At 37.2% G+C, this 23,749-nt stretch overlaps 1 protein-coding gene across 12 annotated transcripts in view; it reads right to left on the bottom strand.

Moving 5' to 3' along the window:
- fryl (furry homolog, like) overlaps positions 1–23,749 on the bottom strand; it is a 95,041-nt gene that overhangs the window by 6,043 nt on the left and 65,249 nt on the right. For 6 of the 12 annotated variants that reach the window (XM_042483371.1, XM_042483376.1, XM_042483325.1 and 3 more), the window contains 17 exons: positions 23,538–23,725; positions 22,776–22,870; positions 22,089–22,684; positions 20,939–21,207; positions 20,713–20,853; positions 19,193–19,393; positions 18,921–19,082; positions 18,442–18,552; positions 18,110–18,286; positions 16,511–16,711; positions 10,293–10,493; positions 7,090–7,517; positions 3,651–3,858; positions 3,354–3,503; positions 3,016–3,114; positions 2,117–2,185; positions 38–55 (listed from right to left, as the gene is read on the bottom strand). In XM_042483371.1, the coding sequence (XP_042339305.1) occupies positions 38–55; positions 2,117–2,185; positions 3,016–3,114; positions 3,354–3,503; positions 3,651–3,858; positions 7,090–7,517; positions 10,293–10,493; positions 16,511–16,711; positions 18,110–18,286; positions 18,442–18,552; positions 18,921–19,082; positions 19,193–19,393; positions 20,713–20,853; positions 20,939–21,207; positions 22,089–22,684; positions 22,776–22,870; positions 23,538–23,725 (3,314 nt within the window). The remainder of the gene's footprint in view (positions 1–37; positions 56–2,116; positions 2,186–3,015; positions 3,115–3,353; positions 3,504–3,650; positions 3,859–7,089; positions 7,518–10,292; positions 10,494–16,510; positions 16,712–18,109; positions 18,287–18,441; positions 18,553–18,920; positions 19,083–19,192; positions 19,394–20,712; positions 20,854–20,938; positions 21,208–22,088; positions 22,685–22,775; positions 22,871–23,537; positions 23,726–23,749) is intronic. The other 6 variants (XM_042483336.1, XM_042483388.1, XM_042483353.1 and 3 more) reach the window with 4 other exon arrangements.

The raw sequence follows: 23,749 nt of genomic DNA, 5'->3' as shown, positions 1-23,749 counted from the left end.
ATGATTATTAAGAGTCTGTAATATGAGAACCACTTACTGCTAGATTTTCCATTTGCTAAGCAAGAAGCAGGTCACACAAAAACAACAACAAACAAAACAGAAGGAGAGAAAGATCAAGAATTAGTGAGCTTTAACATGGCAGCTGAGACACGGTGACCTGACGGGCAAAGAGCGGTGGTTTATCATCCTTCCCCTCACACAGGTCGGTGAGGGCTCAGTGCCGAAACACACGTGAGCTCACATCATAACAGCATGTACGATGAGGGAGAGAAAAAGATATGGTAGAGGCTACAGGGGGAGGAGGGAAAGAGAAGAAACATACTTCTGAATGTCTTGCCATTTTGACTGAAAAAAACACCACAGCAGTTTTAACCAAAGACAGCGTTTCTGTGAGCGCCAAGCTAAAGGGGAAGCTGTGAGCATGAAGTCCACAAAGCTGCACAAGTAGCTCAAGCAAAGGCTAAATCCACACTAATACATTATCATTTTAATGTGGCATTTTAAAACAAAAATGATGTTTGTCCTCACATCACCTAACCATTCATGTAGACTGGAATGCACGTGATGGTGTAAAAAGGACACAGAGTCTACTCTGTGGTTCGTGAATTAGTTACAGAATATTAAAGTTAAAGTAAGCAATGGAATAATTAAGTTAAAGCAGCAATGGTGAAAAGCAAGACCAGAGATTTCTTTGCTTGGACCAACAACTAGTTGGAACTGTTACTCAGTGTGAGTTTAAGTCAAGGTAACAGAAGACAGATCGGTAGTCTTTCAAAAGCAAATATGCACACATATTGGAGTGGTAACGGGAGCATCAGCCATCACAGGTGAATCCATGGCAATAATAAATGAGCGTATTTTAGACTTATTGTAGGAGCTGAGCTGGAAATTCCAAGATTAAACAAAAATACACAGTCTTACCAAAATGTATGCCATATGCATGAACACAGCCACAATTATCAAAAAATTAAGAATGAAAAGCACGTAAAATGCACCAAACAGTCCCTAAGGGTTAAATTTCTCAATATTTTTATATTATCAAAAAGAAAGAGATTTGGGATCTTTTTTAGAAATGCTTCTTTTCCTCTCAGTGTCTGAAGGGGCGTGTTAACGTCTGTGTTTGATTGACAGTACCTGGCAGGCTGAGCCCCAGCAGGGGAATGAGAGACAAAGTAAACAAACCTCCCCTGAAGCCTTCATGTCATAGACAGACGGGTTATCGTTAGTGGTATTAAAGAGTGAGGACCATACCAGCATCTAGCTGAGCCAAAGTGACATGCAGGGACATTTACATGCTGCCCTGATGAATGATTGTTGGTTGCTCATTTAGCTAAGGTGCAGAACAGATTTATGTTCAGTGAGATAAGAAAGAGACTTAGGTAAGAAAGCTAATGTGGTTGTTGCTCAGAGTCTGCGGCTTTTGCATTGTGAAGCTGCTGTCTGACTCAGTGTGACCATCTGCTCCGCCTATGATGCAACGCCGACGTTGCTGCTTTATGCAAATATGGTTTAAAATGAAGCCGTTTGTTAAGGACTGGATCGATGTTTTTCACGATATTTATGTGATGGAAAAACGTACAGTCATTGCAAACCTTGAACAGGATAAGTTAAAAAGCAGTTGGGCATCTTGGACTGAACATATATGCATATTTAGATCAGACTTGATCTCAGAAGATGTAATTCTAACTTCACTTCCCTTAAGTTTATATTGAGTTACTCAAGTGCAAACTGTTCATAGGTTGTGATTCTATTGTTTAATTAGGAATATGTGTATGCATTTGGACCTTCTTTCAAATCACGGTTTATTCACACATATATATATAAACACACAGTAAAAATACTTTTTAAAATAAATAATGTTCTTGTTTTCAGATTTTTTTTTTTCTCATAGGAAAACACAGGGCAGGTGATATGCACAGCAGATATGTATGCAGTTGCAGACAAAAAACATGCAATTTAATTTCAGTTGGACTTCATGCAGAGACCTCACTGGTGACAAAATTCATCCAGTCAACAATCACTTGCAGTCTTTCATGATTAACCTGATTCCTAAAGTCAAATACACAAATTACAATTAACATTCCCAGCCATCAAACATTCAAGTGTTCATTCCTACCTGTGCGTGAGTATTGGGTCGTTGGCTACTGTCCTTGTCCCCAAATGTTTTCCTGCAATTCTCCAGCCACTACAGGGTTGGGAGGACAGGAATGGGTTAGAAAAGACAAAAACATAAGGATTAGGAAAGAGAGGGGAAGACTGGTAACAGAAGCAAAACAAGAGGTTTTTTTTTGATACTCTGTTGGACGTCTGCATCTACATTTGTGTACATATATAATAAAGGCTGGTCGGGGAGGAGATTTAATAAAAGTGTTGTACTTAGCGAATTAAAGAAGGCCTGTTTCAAAGCACAGGGTAGTATCTAGCCCTCCAGGGACCATTGCCGTCTCATTCAATTAGCGCCCCAGCATCCCAGAACCCTCTGCAATCTCATCTGTTCTCTTCCTTCCCTTCCCCCCTTCGTTCCTCCTCCCACCCCTCACAGCTTCTTCTGCCTGGCCTTCTATAACTGATTTAGGAGTGCTGAGGGTTATTTTTATCCCTTCAGCAGGGGATGTCACTAGTGATGCAGACACTAACGGCAGCTAAATGTACTCATACCCAACACTGATTGATGTCCGCCCTGCTGATGAGACAGATTGGAGCATGTCTTGTACAGCATCAGCTATTCGTCTCTGTGTCGTCTCAGAATTTCCATGGAGCGATGGCATAAGGATAAAGGGCAATTTACACACACTTCCTAAGCCCATCTCTCTTGAGATGAGAAGCCACTGTGAGACAATTTACTTACACACACACACACACACACACACACATATCCTGACACAGCAACTTAAAACTGCAGTTGTGGCAGCCTTAAGAATCATGGAGGATGCAAGGCAACGTGTCCTGAGGGGGAAAAGGTTAAAAGAGAATAAGAAAGTAGATATGGCGAGTGCAGATTATGTGGTGACTTACAAGCTCTGCTGCTTCTCTCTTGGCATTGTAGGTGTCCAGGTGTTCCTGCAACTCCAGCACACTAAACTTCAGAGTCTCCAACAGTCCACAAGAGACCAGCTACAACAGCAAGACAGGACACCACATACATTAACCCACAACAACAACCAATACATACACAGTACATGACAGAGAAATATCTACAGCAGGACACACAAAAACATTGAGGAATATGCACAACATGCAGCACTAATTTTTTAAATAACAGGTAATAATTGGTTACTGCTGCTACATTATTGTGTTTCAGCTCAATTAGTTTTATCATAATTGTTGTAGACAAACATGCAGAACAGCCTCACCGTCTCTGCATCCAGGAGCACAGTGGGGCACTGCGAGCGAGACGTCATGACTTCCAGGGAGCTGAGGAACTGATTACCCATTCGCTGGAGCCTTTCCCCGAGGAAGCGAACAGATGAATGCGTAATGGAGCCAAATTTCCTCTGAATGCCCTGTATTAAACATGATGTAGAGTAGAAAGAAAAGAAAGAAAGAAAAAATAGTGACAATGATCACCAGTAAACAATATTTTATAAGTGCATCCATTCTAGCCAAAAATGCAAATATATCAAAGAAAAAGCACTTTAAAAGGTTTTTACCTGAAAGAGTCTGGAGAACACGTGGAACGTGTAAACAGCAGAGGAACCATCTGTATCTGACAACATCTGGTTGACATGGCAACGCCAAGCATCCTCCTCATTGTCATAGGCAACAGGCTGGAACGCTGCCAGGATGGCAGAGAGGAAGGGCGAAGGGGGCGGAGAGGCCTGAATCTCTGGGAAGCAGTCTGCGTCACCTTCATCTTGACTGAAACACACACGGGGGCCAATAAGCTACAATTCGACATGTTCTACACTCCCCTCAGTCTTTACTGAAGGACAAAATGTAAACACGCACACATGCTCATCCTCACTCGCTGCAAGTAAACAACCTCACGTCGCTGTCTCTCTGCCTCCCTCACAGCAGATTTTGCTGCAGTATATTGAGAGCTCTAATCTACTGCAGTGCTCGAGCACAATAACAACATTGGAGCTATTAGCATTTTAGCATCATGCAAACCTGTCTCTGTCTCTCTCTCTTTTCTCTCTCTCTCTCTCTCTCTCTCTCTCTCACACACACACACACACACACACACACACACACACACACACACACACACACACACACACACACACACACGTTCAGATACTCACAGGCCTGTAGGACCAAACAGCCTGAAGAAGCAGACAGAATATAAGTATCTAAAGCCTGCACTGCCAAGCGCGGCAGCCGACACAGCCTCTGTCCTCATCCTCACCCCAACTATCGCTCCTGTTTTCTCTTTCCCTCACTCTCTCCCTTCGTCTGCAGCTCGACTGTGCTGCAACTGCTAACAGCACTAGCGCACTGCACTCCCATCCCACACAGGACTGCAGAGAGCTCTATACCAGCTAGGCATCGGCACACACCGACACATACACACACACTTCTGCAAAACAGAGCCAGCTCCCGACCTCACAGTGGTGGAACACTGCTGAGTTGTTTTTGTCTTGCTCTCTCCCACTCACATAAATCCTCACACATCGAAAAAACTCTGCACTGGTTAGTGTCCTGCTGTTTTCAGACAATCACTCAGAGTGCACCCCACTAACGCGCTCGCTCATCAATCATGCGTGGCTTAGCTAATGAAAGACCCTCAGTGAAGTGATGCATGTCAGTATAAGGCTAAGTGAGTGAGTGGATGTATGTGCCTGTGTGTTTGTTCAGTGTACTTTAAAACCAGGAATTTATAACTGTCCTCCAGCCAGAGTTGGCCCACCTTGAGTAGGGAACGTCTAACAGTGGACTGGAGCCAGCCTACACTGGCCCACCTTCATAGTTTCAGCCCACACTGGAACCAAGCCAGGGACGATGTCACCCAACAGACCATCGCGACCATCGTCATCTCACAGAGGCACTCCTCCCCATATTCTGTAATCCATCTACCTTCATAAGCAGCCCCACCAGAACTATAGTTTAGCCAACTAATACAGCTTTTTTCACAATAAAAACATTAAAAATTATCATGTAAAAGTTTGATATTTGACTGATATCTTACTTTTAATAGTATTATCAAGTGGGTTTTATCCATGTGAAGATGCATTCTATGTACTCTGTTCTGATCTTATCTTATCTTTACACGCACGTTTTATTATGTCTTGATATATCTTAATATTATGTCTTCTGTAAGTCTTTTCATGTGAAGCTCTTGGTGCATGTAATTTCTTTGTTGTAAAGTAAGCTGGCCTGCATTTCTTGTATAAAAGGTGCTAAACAAATTAAGCTTATATTATTATGATTATTATTATTGTCAGGGAAATTGTTCTTTATTATAGGAGTGCAGACATTTCTTTCTTTAATGGGCAGTTCCAGTCAGGATTAGCAGAGGTGGTAAAACTCACAAGGTTTTCTTTTTTCTCCAAAATTGCAACGTGCTGGCTGCTCTAATTAATAACTCCAAAAGGAACATACGGTGTGATCAATCACTCAATCAATCAATCAATCACTAGCTGAGCTGAATCGACACTTCTTGATGCATCTCGTCTTGTCACCAAGTTACTCGCTGAAACGCCTCGCTCATCAAATATGTGGCCTTTGCTGTTTGATGCAACACTACTGCTTGTTTTCCCTGACTCTTCATAAGCCTGATATTATATTTAATAAAAAAAATGTAATAAATTCTTCTGATGTCAGAGCAGGCGCTCTTGATTTCAGGCGAGGCTGTGATAAGACTTCTCATTTTCAGCTTTCTATTTTACATCACTGCTCATGGCTTTCTAGTACCTCTAATATATTATGAGATCTTTGCTATTTTGCCCTCACATGTACTGTTCTGCAAACTAAATCTTTTAAAACTAACATTATTGGTGATCCATATGTTTTGCTTTGATTTATCAACTGGCTCAAACTATATGCATGTAAAGCAGTTCCATTTATCACTGACAGTACCAAATGTTTAGGGTAACTTCACTTTCTCATGTTTTTGTGTCTAAGTCACTAATGGAAACAAAACTTTTTAAAATTGGTCCACTATTGAACGAGAGCACTGCAGCTGGCAGTGACTTAACAGGCTGCAATGTTACTACTTGGGGCAAGTTCACACCCACAATTTACGATGAAAAGTGCTTGTTTTTGGCATCAATAGGCTTAGATTGATATTTCAAATTTCTCACAACTTATGGAAAGCATCCCTAAAGAGATAAAAGTTTTTGTTAAGAGTTAATCCTCTTTGTTTAACCAGAAACAGCCACCATCACCAAACCCATCAGATTACCTTTAAATAAACTGTATTTTAACCTAAATTAAATGTACAGAGCCAGCATATTTCACATCTAAGTAGGTAACTTAAAGGTTTAATTCAACCAAGCCAGAGTTTATGATTGTTGGAGTAGTGGAGCGACGAAGCAGTAATATTTCGGTGCATTTTAATTTTAGTTTTTGTCAGCTTTGAATGAAGTATGCTTTACAATGACAACATACATTTATTTGTATGGAGTCTGTTGGGTCTGGGAATGACAATTCCTACGTTGTTTCTGGTTAAACAAAAATGATCTCAAGAAAAAAATGTCTATCTCTGAAAAGATCCTCTCCAGAGTGTTTCCAGACACCAAGTACAATAATCTGAGCCTGTCAGTGGCAAAAATGAACACTTTTTAAGATTAACTGTAGGTGCACAGAAAGTATGGTAAAATTGCAGCTTGTTTTGCCGTCTGCATCGTTGTTGCTCAATTCTGAAACAATTTCACAAGTTGTTTCGATTGGACACAACATGGAAAAATAGGGTCAAGGTTGAAACATACCAAACTTTTCATTTAACAATACAAGTATAAACTCAAGTGGTCTGTTTTTGGTGGGTCCCAGAAGTCTAAATGCATGTTAAAAAGCCAAGCGACCACTATTAATTTGTCCTTCAGGTTACAGATATTAGATGATTTATACAGATCACCGACACGTCATTCATCTTTTCAGATTCCCTGTAAAACTTTGTGGAGGTGTTTAGATCCAGAACAATCCACTCACCTGGACATGCCAGAGAAGTCCGCCTCCTCCTCCTCACAGCGCTCATCCAGCTCCTTCAGGGCCTGAGTCACATCTTCCTCCCAGCCAGACCCGCAGGTGCTGTCTGGGTCTGGATCTGGATCTGGCTTCGTCTCCGGTGGCATGGGCAGGGGCAGAGACAGAGGCAGGACTGTTTGGGGGTCCTCCTCACAGAGGGACCCCGGTGGAGTGTCTATGGCCGGCGGGGGAGGGGGGGCTGGATCCAGGTCTTCCTGAGGGTCCTGAGTCTCCTGGGGTTCCTGAGCATCCTGAGAATCCTGAGGGTCCTGTGAATCTTGGAGGTCACACAGTTCTGAGGGGTCAGAGGGCAGAGGGGGGGCGCTGCAAAACCCCGTGTCCTCGCTAACGCTGCTGCTCAGCTCGTCTGCCGCCGTCATGCTTACGGCATCCTGTAACACAAGCCAGAGGGGGGCGCTCAGGTGCGGTTTGGCAAACACACGCAGTGCATGAACATTATCTTTTTCTCAACAGTCAGATTACCTGGTTGTCATTACAACAGCGGCTCGAAATATCAATTTGAGAACACATTCACACCCGAGCCTCTATTATAGGTTAAATTAAGACTTCTATAGCCTACGCTTAAGAACACATATTAGTTTCAATTATACAAGAGGGACTTCAGAGTCAGCACTTTTTACGAGGTTCGCTTCCTGGGAGATTGCTCTTTATGTCACTCTATAAGCTAAAGCCTCTCATGAGAAATTAAAGAAAAAGAAAAGAATCAATAAACAGCAGCCAATATCAATCTATCACTGAAATGCCATTAAAAACTTGACCTCAATGCTAATAAAACAGCAGCAACGCGGTGAAACGACAAGGGACTGAGAGCTAACAGGACAGCAGATAAATCAGATCTAACGTTTACACTTTGACGCATCTTACATGGTCAGATTTATGACCTGCACTCCGTAACTACATATAAATGATGGACTGTAGTGGCATAACAAATTCACCAAACATCAGTAATCAACAGTGAGCGCACTTTAAGTGAGGGAACACCATTTATATTTGATTAAATTAGAGCTAAAACCAGTTACAGAGTCTGACTCACACACGGGAAACTCCAGATAAATTCCAAATGTAAAGCAACCATGTAGATTTAAAGCACTTACATGGAGGAGGGATATTTTGGGAGATAGCACAGAGAAGGGGTTTTAATTAAGAGCACCTGTTTTTTTACTGTCTTGTTTTTTTTATTTAAAAGTCTAATGCATTAAGAAAGCTGAGTGTGGCAGACAGCCAGTGCATCACAGAGGCAGCTGCCATATTACAGAAAGCTTTTAGAAGTGGTCGTGGTCATCCTGGAGGGAATGAGTAAGAGTATTGATGGTTTTATCTAGGGCTCATTACACTAAGAGCCGGGGCTGTGATGGGGGAGATGTCCTTGGGATGATATTGAGACCATCAGCTAGATCTAGAGTTCTTAGAAAGTTACATCCAGCCCTGTAAAACATCGTCACTGAGGGGAAGAACACCTACTCTCATTTAGATGTATGAGACTATTCTTATATCAATATATTTCAACCTATGAAACCTGAGCAGATTGGCCTTATTTCTTTCAAAAACATAAGAAAAAGGCACTTAGCAACTTTATATAACCCCAAAAATTCCATGAAATTAGTAAAAGTTACAAGATAATTTCCTGAAAATTAGCACAAAAATGTAAATAAATAAATAAATAAAGGAAATTAAGTCAAATAAATAATTAATAAATATCTAATTATAATAAAAATAATTATTATGTTTCTTGACATTTTGACCTTTTTGTGAATTTTCTAGTAATTTGCTCTCTTTCCTTGTTCAGGTTATTTTTCTTGGCACCTTTTACTCTTTTTTTGCAATTTGTGGGACATTTCTTGTTAAGTTGCTCATTGCCTATTTTCCCTGTTTTAAAAAGAAATCAAACAAATTCCATAGAAAGTAATATTGTAAAGTAAGTAATTACTTACATTTAATAATAAATGTAAAAGGTAATATGCAATGTATTACATTTTGAAATTAACTTGCCCCACACTATATCCATCTATGCTCTCACTAAAGCCACCAGACTCTTTTGACAAAAACAATAATTTTACCTCACAGAACACAGGAGCTGTTGGTTGACTGTCGCCTTGATCGGTTAGTTTGGTTGGGTTAGTGTGGGACTTTAGTGAGTCCAAACTAACACTTAAAAACACCAAAGTCAGACAATAACACACACACACACACACACACACACACACACACACACACACACACACAAAAAGACTATATATTTTACTCCTGCTCTGTCCACAGAAGTAACTTTCTTAGCTTCAGTGTGGGTACTCCTGTATCTTTTTAAAACCATCGACCACTGTAGGTAATACACTGACTACATATAATTACCACATACAACCCCACTTCCAAAAATCAGAACTGTCCCTTTAAAGGTAAAAGATTTGGTTCTGCAGTCACCTCGATGTGTGCAAATGTAAATCAGGACAACAAAATTTACTCACCATTGTTAGTTTAAGTGATAAACGTCAGTAGCAGCAGATAGCAAAGCTGTTCATCACAGGCTATGGCATGTTAATATGGTAGCATTATTGAAGGGGTTTAATTGGCTAGAGCACCACTGTTTTTCAGTTAACTGCATTTTTTAAAGTGAAAACACCACTTGTAATGGACTCATACTCACACATGCTTCTGCCGAAGATAAGGCAGCTGGTGTCCATTTCACAAGTTTTTAATGGAGGATTTAGTTGGAATGGTCAGTTGCTGTGTTATTGGAGGTGAGCAGTGACAGCTAACCTGAGGTGAGCTTTTGTTTTAATCTCTCCCCAAATCACACAAGCAAGCAAGCCCCATCACTTGACTAATCACCAAATATACCATTAAAGGAGCAAGAGCTAGCCTTCAGCACCCAAACCCAGAGCAAAGCACCAAAGCGAGCAGCGGGCAGAAGGAGTCAGAAGCAGCAAAAGCATCACTAAATGTCTTCACCCAACAGCAGGCGGACACAGTGATTATAGAACCAGCACTTTTGCCCCATCCAGACCTCCCTGGAGGTCGCTGATCCTCTCTCTCAACGACAGACAAGCCAAGAAGTAAAGTAGAAGCAGATAAAGATTGAACAGAAAGAAAAAGGCAAGCTAGAAAGCACCCGAGCACCACAGTTTATTGCTGCCCCCAATTGATCGCACCTCAGGCAGCTGGCTGCTGGTGCTGTCTGAGTGGGCCATCTCCAACATGGGGCTATCCAGTCGAGGGAGGGAGGGCAGAGAGGGCAGAGAGGGCAGCACAGTTGCCTCCTCAGTCAGGGCACTGCTGGACAATTCTTGAGACTGCTGCAGGGAGTCCACATGGTTGGATGCGGTGTCGTCGGTAGCGGAGTCACTGTTCAGCTGGAGAAGAAAATCATCAGGACTAGTTAGCGTCTCTTTTGTGACCCAGTAAAAACACAACAGAGAAGGGTGAATTCACAAAGGATTGCTCGGCTTTTGTGGCCAAAAACTCTTCACAAATCCGACGAAAAGCCACAGAAGGGTCAAATGCAACTGCGCTGCCGAGCAAATAGTATCTTGGTGTTCCTGTGCTAGTTGCACATATTTAAATTATGTAATATTTATACATTTGGTGCAAAATAAGCCTCTTTCTGTGCAAATGAGCCACACTGCAAAAACAGTCCAATTTGTAAAGATTGCACTACCCTCATAAAGTTGCAGTGAAGTTAGTGTCCTCAGAGCAGGTGGTACCTAAAGGTAGTTTCAAGGTTTAACGTTGGTTTTTATCCTTTGTAATATGTGAAACGTCTTTGAGTTCCTTGAGCACTCTATAAATAAAATGTTTTATTTATAGAGTGCTCAAGGAACTCAAAGACGTTTCACATATTACAAAGGATAAAAACCCACGCTAAACCTTGCACCTACCTTTTGGTCCCACCTGCTCTTACAAAGTAACTGTCAATAAACAACTTAATAAATAGATAAATAAAACTAGAAATAACTAAATACTTGACATTTATATCTAAAATAAATAAGGGGAATCATGTCTGGACTTGGACTGCCAAGACTTTACAGGAATGCCTCTGCACCTGTAGTCTGAAAATCTGAACATTTCCGTTTTCTTCTTCTACTGTGATCTTTGCACAAAGGCAGTATTGACAATATGCCACACGGATAATTGAAATCAGATGCAAAATGTAATACCATTAGTGCAATATCTTTTGTGAATCGGACTTTGAGGCAAGGCAGATGGCAGTTGCAAGTGATGTGTAATTCATGGTGCTCTCGATGACTGCGTTCTTTGTGAATTCACTTGAGATTACACATCGTCTGATTTGATGCAAACTTTCATTTAAAATACACTAAATAGACTAAAGCTGTCACTTTGTCAACACACACTGCACAAAACGTACATTAGGAGCATTTCTAAGAACTGTTTATACAGATTTTGTTTTTTCAAATTTATGTTTAAATTGGTAGGTGTCTTCTAACATATGCCAAAGAGATCCTTTACTAACCCTCATTACACTGATTCATTTTTTAACACTCCATATAGCTTTGCTTTGGGGAACAATGTATTTTTATAATTTGCTGGGTTTCATATGTTAATATGCAAGGAGTTTTTTTTTACTAGAGCTCATGATTAGTTTGGAATCAATTGACCACTTGAAATTACAAATTATGCATTACTTTAATACTGAAAGTCATTTCACTATTTGCAAGTCCAAAAGGTTTTAATAGTAATGGTTTGTGTTGCTTATTATTTGCAGTTGAACAACAAAAAAAGACGTTACCCATGTTTCTGTATCAAGCGGAGCATGACATTTAGTCATTTTAGTCTTCCATTCAGCACTTTAAAATTGCTTCAGGCAAAAAGTAAGATCATGCCAATTTTTTTATTTTTTTTTTTTTTTTTTTTTTTATATATTATATGGTATATTTTGTTTGAGGACATTTTCTAGTTGCTTGCTTTTTTTTACAATTTTATATTTTATTTTTTTTTTTTTTTTTTTTCGTTTTTTTTTCTAATTTTTTATATTTTTTTTTTCTTTTATTTTTTTGTACGTATTATTTTTTTTTATATTTGTTTAGATTTGAGAGAAAGTTTTTTACGTTAGTTAATTTTGACTTTTAATTTAATTTTTTTATTTTTTATATTATTTCTCTTTTGTTTTTTTCTTTCACTTTCGTTTTGCAATTTTTTTGTCTTTCTTTTTTTTCCCCGTTCCCGTTTATCCACATATTTGCATTTTGGTTTTTTTTTTTTTTTTTTATATTTTTTTTTATTAATTTGTTTTTTTTTTTTTTCATATTTTTTTGTAATTACTATTTATTTTATTTTAGTATCTTTTTTTTTTTTTTGTTTTTACATTATGCTTTTTCTTTTTTCTTTTTTTTTTTTTTTTTAATTCTTTAATTATTAATCTATTTTTTTTTATTTTTTTTTTATTTTTTTCTTTTTTTATTTTTTTTTTCTTTTTTTCTTTATTTTTATTTTATTCTTTTTTTTTTTTTTTCTTTTAATATTATTTTTTTTTGAGTAATCTTCTTTTATTTTTTTTTTCTTTGTTTTAACAATCTTAACACTTCTTTTCAAGTTTTTTGATTTTTTAAAAAAAATCAAAAAAAATAAAAAAAACTTTTTTTTTTCTACAAATAAAACCAAAAATTTTATAACACAAAAAACAACAATAGAAACAACATACAATTCTTTTTGTGAAAGCCAAAAAAAAAAAAAAAAAACAAAAATAAAAAAAAATAAAAAAAATAAAGAAAAAAAAAAAAAAAAAACAAAAAACAAACCAAAAAAAAAAATGATAAAAAAAAAAAAAATGGAAAAAAAAAAAAAAAATTAAAAAGCAAAAAAAATACACAAAAAAACAAAAAACACAAAACAAAAAAAAATAAAAAAAAAAAAAACAAAAAAAAAAATAAAACCCCAAAAAAAAAACCCAAAACTAAAAAAAAAAAAACAAAAAACAATAAAAAAAAATGGCAAAAATAAAAAAACAATAAAAAATCAACGAAAGCAAAGACCCAAAAAAAATATAAAAATAACAAAAAAAATAAAAAAAAAAAAAAAAGAATAAAAAAAAAAAAAAACCATAACAAAAAAGAAACAAAAAAAAAAAAAAAAAAAAAAAAAAAAAAAAAAAAAAAATAAAAAAAAAAACAAAAAAAAAAACAAAAAACCCAAAAAAAAAAAAAAAAAAAAAAAAAAAAAAAACAAAAAAAAAAAAACCAAAAAAAAAAAAAAGAAAAAAAACAAAAAAAAAAAATAAAAAAAAAAAAAAAAAAAAAACAAAAAAAAAAAAAAAAAAAAAAAAAAAAAAAAAAAAAAAAAAAAAAAAAAAAAAAAACAAAAAAAAAAAAGCAAAAAAAAAAAAAATAAAACTAAAAAAAAAAAAAAAACAAAAAAAAAAAAAAAAAAAACAAAAAAAAAAAAAAAAAAAAACAAAAAAAAAAAAAAAAAACACTCACAAATAAACAAAAAACAAAAAACATAAAAAAAAAAAAACAAAAAAAAAAAAAAAAAAAAAAAAAAAAAAACAACAAAAAAAAAAAAAAATAAAAAAAAAAAAAAACCAAAAAAACCAAAAAAGAAAACAAAAAAAAAAATCAAAAAAAATTAAAAAACAACTAAACAATTTAAACAAAAAAAAATTAAAACAAAAAAAAAAAACTAAAAAAATCTAAAACAAAAAAAAAAAAACAAAAAAACAAAAAAAAAAAAACCAAAACCCAAAAACAAAAAACCAAAACAAAAAATAAAAAAAAAAAAAAAAAACCCTAAAAAAAAAAACAAAAACAAAAAAAATCAAACATAAAAAATAAACGAAAAAAAGCCAAAAAAAAAAAACAAAAAAAAAAAAAAAAAACAAAAAAAACACTAAAAAAAAAAAAAAAAAAAATAAAAAAATAACAAAAAAAAAAAAACCAAACATATGAAACAAAACAAAAAAAAAAAAAAAAAAAAAAAAAAAAAAAAAAAAAACAAAAAAAACACCAAAAAAAAAAAAAAAAAAAAACAAAAAAAAAAAAAACAAATAAACAAACAAAAAAAAAAAAAAAAAAAAAAAAAACAAAAAAAATTTAAAAAAAAAAACTAAACAAAAAAAAAAAAACAAAAAAAAAAAAAAAAAAAAAACAAAAAAAATAAAAATAAAAAACAAAAAAAAAAAAAAAAAAAAACAAACTAACAAAAAAAAACAAAAAACAAAAAAACAAAAAAAAAAAAACAAAAAAAAAAATCAAAAAAAAAAAAAAAAAAAATAAAAAAAAAAAAAAAATCAAAATAAAAAAACAAAAAAAAAACAAATACAAAAAAAAAACAAACTTAAAAAAATACCAAAAACAAACAAATATAAAAAAACAAAAAAAAAAAACAAAAAACCAAAATCAAAAATAAAAAAAAAAAAAACAAAAAACAAAAAAAAAAAAAAAAAAATAAAAAAAAAAAAAAAAAAAAAAAAACAAAAAAAAAAAAAAAAAAAAAAAAAAAAAAATAAAACAAAAAAAACCACAAAAAACAAAATAAAAAAAAAAAAAAAAAAAAAAACAAAAAAAATAAAAAAAAAAAAACCAAAAAAACATAAATAAAATGTATTATTATTATTATTATTATTATTATTTTAGTGTCATTCTGTAGATGTTGACATGCAAAAAAAATTAAACTTGTGACTCAGGCCCAGCATGAAGCATGTACAAAGTAACTGTCAATAAACAACTTAATAAATAGATAAATAAAACTAGAAATAACTAAATACTTGACATTTATATCTAAAATAAATAAGGGGAATCATGTCTGGACTTGGACTGCCAAGACTTTACAGGAATGCCTCTGCACCTGTAGTCTGAAAATCTGAACATTTCCGTTTTCTTCTTCTACTGTGATCTTTGCACAAAGGCAGTATTGAGAATATGCCACACGGATAATTGAAATCAGATGCAAAATGTAATACCATTAGTGCAATATCTTTTGTGAATCGGACTTTGAGGCAAGGCAGATGGCAGTTGCAAGTGATGTGTAATTCATGGTGCTCTCGATGACTGCGTTCTTTGTGAATTCACTTGAGATTACACATCGTCTGATTTGATGCAAACTTTCATTTAAAATACACTAAATAGACTAAAGCTGTCACTTTGTCAACACACACTGCACAAAACGTACATTAGGAGCATTTCTAAGAACTGTTTATACAGATTTTGTTTTTTCAAATTTATGTTTAAATTGGTAGGTGTCTTCTAACATATGCCAAAGAGATCCTTTACTAACCCTCATTACACTGATTCATTTTTTAACACTCCATATAGCTTTGCTTTGGGGAACAATGTATTTTTATAATTTGCTGGGTTTCATATGTTAATATGCAAGGAGTTTTTTTTTACTAGAGCTCATGATTAGTTTGGAATCAATTGACCACTTGAAATTACAAATTATGCATTACTTTAATACTGAAAGTCATTTCACTATTTGCAAGTCCAAAAGGTTTTAATAGTAATGGTTTGTGTTGCTTATTATTTGCAGTTGAACAACAAAAAAAGACGTTACCCATGTTTCTGTATCAAGCGGAGCATGACATTTAGTCATTTTAGTCTTCCATTCAGCACTTTAAAATTGCTTCAGGCAAAAAGTAAGATCATGCCAATGTCAATAATAGTAATTATATTTAACACTTAACGCTTTCAAAATTCTGTTTGAATACACACATGTAAGCTGCATGCTCGTTTTTTCTACTGGTACAGAGTAGTGCTACAACAAACATTTTGGGGGCAAATATCCACTAGAGGCAAAAGCTCATTCTCTCACCGTGCACTACCAAGATCAAGAGGAGCAGAGAAAGAGAGAAAGAAAACAGCCCCGTTAAACTGACGTAAAGCATTTATATTAATGGAGTTATTGTTGGTAGCTTGGGAAAAGACCTTGTTTGCAAAGCAAAAAGAAAGCAAAGAAGGGTTAGACAAGCGGGCATAAATGCAAAGAAACGTGCTGTTATTCTGAATACTAACACCTATCATATTTTATATTTGTATTACATTTTAGGAATTTTATTCAATTCTAAAAATGTAAATCATCTCTGGTTGATAAAATGATCAATTATCAGTGATTTACGTTGAGTGAATGTGAACTGATTTACTTGTGTTTTCCTAAACTGTACTTACCTATCGGAAAAAACAAAACAAATATGGGAAAGAATAATAGCATTATTCTAGCAGTCAGAGGAAGAGGGACTGGGCTGAAGGTTTGAAGGGGGCATCTACCACCAGCGAAGAAGCAAGCATCTAGCCCCTGTCCACCCTGGCAGCAGGTCCAGCTCAGTACGCACACACACACACGCACACCATGCCAGCGGGCTGTGTGAGGAGCATGGTGGGTTGGATTTGGAGGGGGGGACCCTAACTAGAGTGAGACTTACAAGGCCAGAGCGGGTGAGAATCTGGCTAGCGCTCAGTACCTCCTCCTCAGACGATTCATCCGTGTCCTCGTGGTTGGTGAGGTTGAGGCTTGGCGTGCTGCCAGTGTACTGACACTCCTGCAAAGACGGCGTGTCCCCTTTGTCCATGCTCTCCAGGGAGCGACGACGCACCCCCCAGTTGAAGTTGTCCATGCTCTCCCCCTGCAGGACAACCAAGACAACAGCAGTGAGACACAATGCACACAGTAATAGGGTGTTGGGTGTTTTGTAAATCAAGAACACAAATTACAAGACAAACACATAATATATATATTAAAAAGGAGCTATTATGCTTATTTTCAGGTCAATGCGATGTTTTTAGAGCCTGCCTCTCTCAGTCTTCCTCCCCAAAAAAGCCAAGTCTGCTCTAATTGGTCATCATTTCCGCTTCTTACATTTCTCAGTTTCCGTCTCTTCCATATCTTGGTGTCTCTGCATTGTCATTGCAGCATTTTATACCCTGAAAACTTACCAATAAAAGCTTATAAACCAAAATTCTCAAAACCAGACATGTTTAGGCATGAATATGATCCAAAATTGGGGAGAAATAATCAAAATTGGCAACCTAGATTTACATATTTCCCTGACAATAGCATGTAGCTACATGTAGCAGTGTATGTAATGAGCCTGGAGCAGCTAACCATATAAAGAAATCCATCACTGGCTGAAGTCAGCTTGTCTCAAAAACATTGGAAACAGAATATTTGGGACGGTCTGAAGCCTGAGATTTCTGCTGACTGGTATTACTTCACATGTTTACCTTATTATTTAAAACTTTGGCCACCTCTGATGTAAACATACAACATTGTAAAATATGACAGAAAACAAGGAAAAGCATAATAGCCCCCTTTAACATTCCACAAATGAAATAAAAAAACAAACAAATACATGAATGTATGAGTGAGTGAGATTATTCTCCTCCACATTTTTGGGATTGTGAATGATGCAATGATCTAAAACTATAAAAGAAAAGAGTTCACAACCATAGTAGCCACAATGTCAAATCAAAGAGCACTACAGCACTTTATTTGGTGACGACACAGGGAGACACCAGAGCACTGCAGAGAACAGTATCTCTAAAAAGCTTTGTGGCCCACAGACTTACCTGCAGCTCCTTGTGGCAAGAGAAGAGAATGAACAAGTATGTTAGTAGACTTGAGACAGTTAATAAAGACATGTTTCTACCAAAGCAGTCACGACAAACAGGACTCAAGTTGGACAAACAAAATATTAATGTTGTTAATCAGGAACAACACAATTAAATACAATACGGTCAAAAATAGAGATGAAAGGTAACTGAACTGCAAGTATTTGAATGAAAGTGAAAAACTGTGTGCAGCTGCACTCCATTTAAGTGGATTTAAAAATTGTGGTCTTTTAAAGATGACTTATGTAAACAATTATACTGTCAGTACACTAACTATCAGCCCCTACATATGTCTTTCAGTTGAATATCTTTTCAAAATAAAAAAAAATGGACGTATTTTTATTCATATACGACTACTTCACCTTGACGCACACAAACAAGTTGTGTGCGTCAAGTTTACTCCAATTTCTCACCTCAGCATCCTCCAACTCCACATCTAAGAAGTCAAAGTCCTTAAAGACACCAAACTGCTGCTCGCTGCCCGTGTCCTCTCCCTGCACCTCCTCTTCTCTGACCACCTCCTCCACTGTGGGTATGAGACTGGTCTGCTGGTCTGAGGAGTCCAGATCCTCATTGGATGAGAATACCACCTGCATAAAAAGGAAGGAAAGAGACTCTTTGTTGTCAAGTAGTAAAATACAACTGCTGCATGACCATTCAAACAAAAAATAAATCAATCAAAATCAAAAACAGCAAAACAGTATATTAACCACAGCGGTATCCTGAACAGTGATTTTACAGAGACCTTGTCAGAGGCTTTAGAGTAGGAGAGGAGTCTTACAGATGGATTTTTGGGAATGCCAGACTCCGGGCCACATAAAGACAGGACATTCATCAGCCTCTCTCTGGTTCGTCTCTGAAACAAAAACATGATCACGATGAGAAAACTTCAACATATGTTACCAGGTCCATAAGCAACACTAAGAGAGAAAAAGCAAAAACACAACAATTATTTGCCATCAGTCAGTAGGTGTGTTACTCTCTGCCTGTTTAATTACATAATTTTGCTGCACCCTCCTCTTTTGCAAAGGTTTTGCTCTTTTTTTTCAATGAACCAACTCCTAATATTTGCATAACGAATGGAAACAAACAGAAATTTGTATTTTCTTTTGCAGATGTTCTGAAAATTCTGTTGAATTTGTGTTTATTTTGGAAGTAAACCTATCTAATCCTGCCTGGATGAATTAAAGATGTCGGATGTCATGTGTCTGTTCGAGTCCGTACCTGAGAGAGTTGAGGCCTCTTCCAGCTTACTGGCACCAGACCGTTGGAGTTGGAGCCGGATGATGTGGAGGAGGTGCTCCTAGTTACAGCAATCACCTGCGGCTTTCCGTTCCGGCCTGCTGCAGTACGCTGGTCACCATATTTATGCCCTATAATTGGCGTCTATAGAGTCAAATAAAGCCAGTTAGAGATTAAATACTACAGAGCATACCCTTTGATCAAAAACACAGTAAAATGGAGTGTAAAAACAACTGCAGTGAGAGGACACTAACCTCTGAGATGTCAAAGTGGAAATCCAGAGTTTTGCCCGGCAGCTCCTTTGAAGAGTTGTTAAAAATGCGTGTAAAGGCGATTTCTGGAGAGCCGCATGACTCTGTGCTATAAGAGCGCTGCACATCGTCTGGAACGACAAGGCTGGCCGAGCGGGAAACCACCAACTTCAGAATGTTTTGAGCCTCTTTCCAATGTGGGCTCTGCAAAAACAAACACAGACATATAACGATCCCATTGTGAGAAATCAGAATGTGTAGGAGTTTCTGGTGAATATATGAATGTGAATGGACATATTTTTGTTTAGAGGGCCAAACCATCTCCAACCCACACAGCAGCTATAGACTTTATCTCTGAGGCCATTTGTATTTTGAACCATTTTCTACAAAGTATGGCCTATGTTAATGTCAGCGGACCTTAAAAGGATGTCAAAGAAACACAACTCAGAGTGCACGCTGATGCACATGCAGGGGTTTATTGTATACGCACAAACATAATGTTTTCTACAAAAGGCAATACTTGTAGTGAGCCAGTACAGAATCAGCCTGAGGCAATAATGGTACAGCAGCTGTACGATGCAGTGAGTGAGAAGCATATAGTGCCCTGAGTCAAGGCTGGTAAAAGGCTTCCATAAAGAGCTGTAGCTGCATCAAAGAGGACGCTAAAGAACAACCCTGTAAGATATGTATTACATACATCAGGCTGTATGTGAAAATACATACTATCACTGGACATACAGCAAACTGCAACTACGTGGTGCATGGGTGACGTTTTTGTCCACCAATTCCACTCAAGTCTTGGTGCTGCTACATGCAGAAAATAATGTAGTCAGTAATATAACAAATTCAAGGTTCAGATTGTAAGAATTAGGGGGATTTAGTAGCAAATATTGGTGGGGATTATAACATTTTTTCAGTGTTCATTGTTCAGGAATTATCAGCAGAAGTCTCTTCCTCTCCAAATCAAATGGGCCAGGTGATTTAAACGGTTAAAAAAAACACCAAATAAAGCAGTTTAACATTAAGAATCAATGTTTGGCATGTTTGAGACAGGTGGCTCTCCCACAACATGCTGTTTTCTGCTCACCCATTTTCTCTGATAACTTAATTTTCAGACGTTCAGGAGGTTTTCATGAGAGGTAAATTATCTGCAGAGGTCTCTTTCTCTCCAGAACAAATGGACCAGTGGATTAAACCAGTACAAACACAGAATAAAGCAATTTTACCTTTAAAAAATGAGGACTTGCTCGCTATGTTGATATAAAAGGTAACAAAAATACTTATTTTCAGGTGATCATACACTGAAGAATACATATTTACAACATTACATTTCATTACTACAAATATATCCCCATATATCCCACACACTTGACCTTAAATAATTCAAAATGTACTAAATAAGTAAATTACTTGACCTGATAAGCCATTAATTAAATCATAGGAATAACTGATAACGAGTAACTCGCACTGTGTCGATTGTGATATTTGATCAAAACCACACATGAAGTGCAGTGGAGGCTCACCTGAACATATTTGCCAATGATCTTCATGATCTCCAGGTTGAACTGTTTGACGGGGGCTGCTGATAGGTCGATATGACTCAGCAGGCTGTAGATGATCTGCAACAAGGACTGTTGCATGCTGGGAAGGCCCTTCTCCAGCAACTGAGAGAGACAGAACGGACACATTACCAGTTTGATCTTATCCTACGTGATCAAAAGCAACAAGTTCGATCTTCATCTTGCTTACCTCAGCCAAGTAAGTGACCAGGTTCAAGGTTATCTCAGCGAAGGCATCGTGGAGATAGCGACAGACCACGTTGATCCAGTTGGTGCAGTCGCGAGAGTAGCTGTGCGTGCTGTACAGGCTCATCATGTGGGCCAGGTTGGAGAGGGTGGCTGACTTCTCCTCGGCGCACAACTTGGCTATCTTATCAGCCGTCTCCTTACAGAAAGGAGTGGGGCTGTCAAAGTGCTGGATGAGATGTGGTAGGAGGCACAAGATGTTCAAAGGAAAACCTGCAGACACGACACAGGAAGACAGTGGACACAAAGAGTCACATAATGACCAACAAAGTCTGAAGCAATTACTGGTATCAATACAAGTGATGGCACACGTTAGCATGGAACTGAGCACTGAATGTAATAAATTGGGTTGCAGCAAACAAATATATCCGTTACTGAACTGTCTTTTCTTGAATAGTGATCAATTTATCAATGATACAGAGCTAAAAGTGACTTCATCATATCCAAACCGAAAGATATAATTTTACTTATAATGCAAGACCAACTTATGCAGCAAATTCTCAAGATTTGAGAACCTCGAAATTTCACATTCTTTGCATTTTTGCTTGAAAAATCAAACCAGGTGCTGATTAATTTCCTGTCAATCGAATTATCAATTAATTGATTAGTGTTGAAGCTTTACAATAAAAAAAAAAAAAAAAAGAAAAGTCTTTGCTCAACTGCGCTGGTATCAAAGTTACTCAAATCTTAGATTCAGATTTATTCTTTTCCTAATAAACAAATTACAATAAATGAATGTGCATTATGATGAACTTGAAAGCACAATGTTTCAAATTATAGAAACATTGTTTTTCCTTTATTTGGAATCACTTCACAGCAACAGTTCCCACGGTCATCTTTAGCGTCATACTTTTAAAAAGTGATCAAGCTTTTCAGCGTTCTAATATTAATTATAGTATTAAAAAATAGAACACTAGAACACCATAAGTGATTTGATAAGATTTTCAAAAAATTACAAAAGAAGAGTGTCCTTGAGAAAAAAAAAACACCTCCACCTCTCCCAAATTTCCGCAAATTTAATTTCCTAAAGCGACAAATTCAAATCCATGATCAAGTCAGCAGCATGCATGTTATTCTCAGTCCCACACACTCACCTGCCACTTGTGACGGGTCTACCAGCGTATGTCTGGAGACGCTGATGAGCTTGCTGAGCAGGTGGATGGTGAGCTCCTGAGTCGAAGCGGAGGTGAAGCCCTTCAGGAAGAGCTGCAGCAGGCCGGGGAAGCTGTACCACTTTAGCTTGGCCTGGACCTTTTCCAGACGTTCCCGGCTGTCCACACGATCCAGAGGCAGCTGGCCCAGCAGCTTGTTGAGCAGCCGCAGGGCCAGCAGGTACTCAAACTCGTAGTCCGACTCGAGCAACGAGGCGGCGATCCAGAACACGGTGGCCATCAGATTTGAAGGGTCCACGGGGGGGATGGCGTCCCCTCCTGGACCCCCTCCTCCACCTAGAGATGATAAGCTCCGCGTGCGTGCCAGGTTTCCATGGCTACCACCAAGTCGGTCAGCAATATCTAAGGTGTTACTCCTCCGTCTGTCGGCTTTTCGTTCGCCCATCAGGCTGGCACGGAGGGAGTTGCTACGAGTATGAGCATAGTGGAACAGGCCACCGCTGTTCAGGTTCAGCTGGCCTGTGCTTTTCCTGTTGGCAGCAAACTTCGGCCCCAACAAGTGATCACGGGCAGAGGTTCTGTAAAGACAATGTCAAATCAATTTGTAAATAACTAACGTGGATAAGACAAACTTGGTGAAATAAAGAGTTTATCAGTGGGTGGACTTACTGCGCTAAGGCAGTGAGGAGGTCATAGTTTTTGACTGTGTCTGCTAGCGTGTCAATGCCCGACTCCAGTGTCAAGAGTAGTTCAATGACAAAGCCCTGAGGAGAAAAAACATTTGAGATCAGCCTCTCAGAAAGAAAAACATGACTCTGGATACCAGGGTGTTAAATGTCTCACACGCATCTGAATCTTTAAAGGGAGAGTTTTTATATTTAAAGTTGGGTTGTATGAGGCACTTAACTACAGTTCCAGCTTTAAAATGTCAGGTTTCTGACAGTTCAAAGAGCTCTTTGACAGCAAGGTGATGTGATGATAATAGTCAAAATATAGAGTACACTTTAACTGATATTGATTCTTTTAGGCAGCTAATCCACAGCAGTACATTGCTTTTCTTCTATGGAGAAACTCCTGTCTGCTTCTCCAAACTGGGGGCTTGCTGATCGCCGTCTACGGTCATTGACAAACTGACTTTGGATAAGTACCTCATACAACCCCAATTTTAAAAATCTGAATTAGCTTTTTAAACAACATTGCAATTGTACTTCATTGTCATTGTGATTTTGATTTATATACAATAGGTGTTTTTCCAGGACACATTCCACCTTCACAAATGTTGCAGTTTTGGACTGAAACCAGCACCAACAGATGTATCTATTTATTTCAGAAGATATGGATCAGCTTTAAATGCAATCATGAGTCATTTTCTACTGGTTGAGCAATACTAAAGGGATTTAAACCAATGATTGGAACCGATGGTGATCTCACCTGAGCCTCCTCTCCTGGGTCTCCTACAGTCTCCACCAGCCGAGAGAGGATGTCAGACAGTGTGGCCAGAGTCAGAGGTTGCTTGAGTGCCCTGAAAATCTGGAATGAGCGACCAGCGTAGTGGCGAGAAGAGCAAGACAGAGCTGTTTGTAGTGCTACTTCACTCAGCAATGACTCGAGCTGGAAACCTGAAAGGGATGCACACACAGGTT

This window comes from Plectropomus leopardus, chromosome 3 (assembly GCF_008729295.1).
Source record: "Plectropomus leopardus isolate mb chromosome 3, YSFRI_Pleo_2.0, whole genome shotgun sequence".
Lineage (NCBI taxonomy): Eukaryota > Metazoa > Chordata > Actinopteri > Perciformes > Serranidae > Plectropomus > Plectropomus leopardus.
Note: the sequence above shows the minus strand (reverse complement) of the source record. Positions and strands in the feature narration are given on the sequence as shown.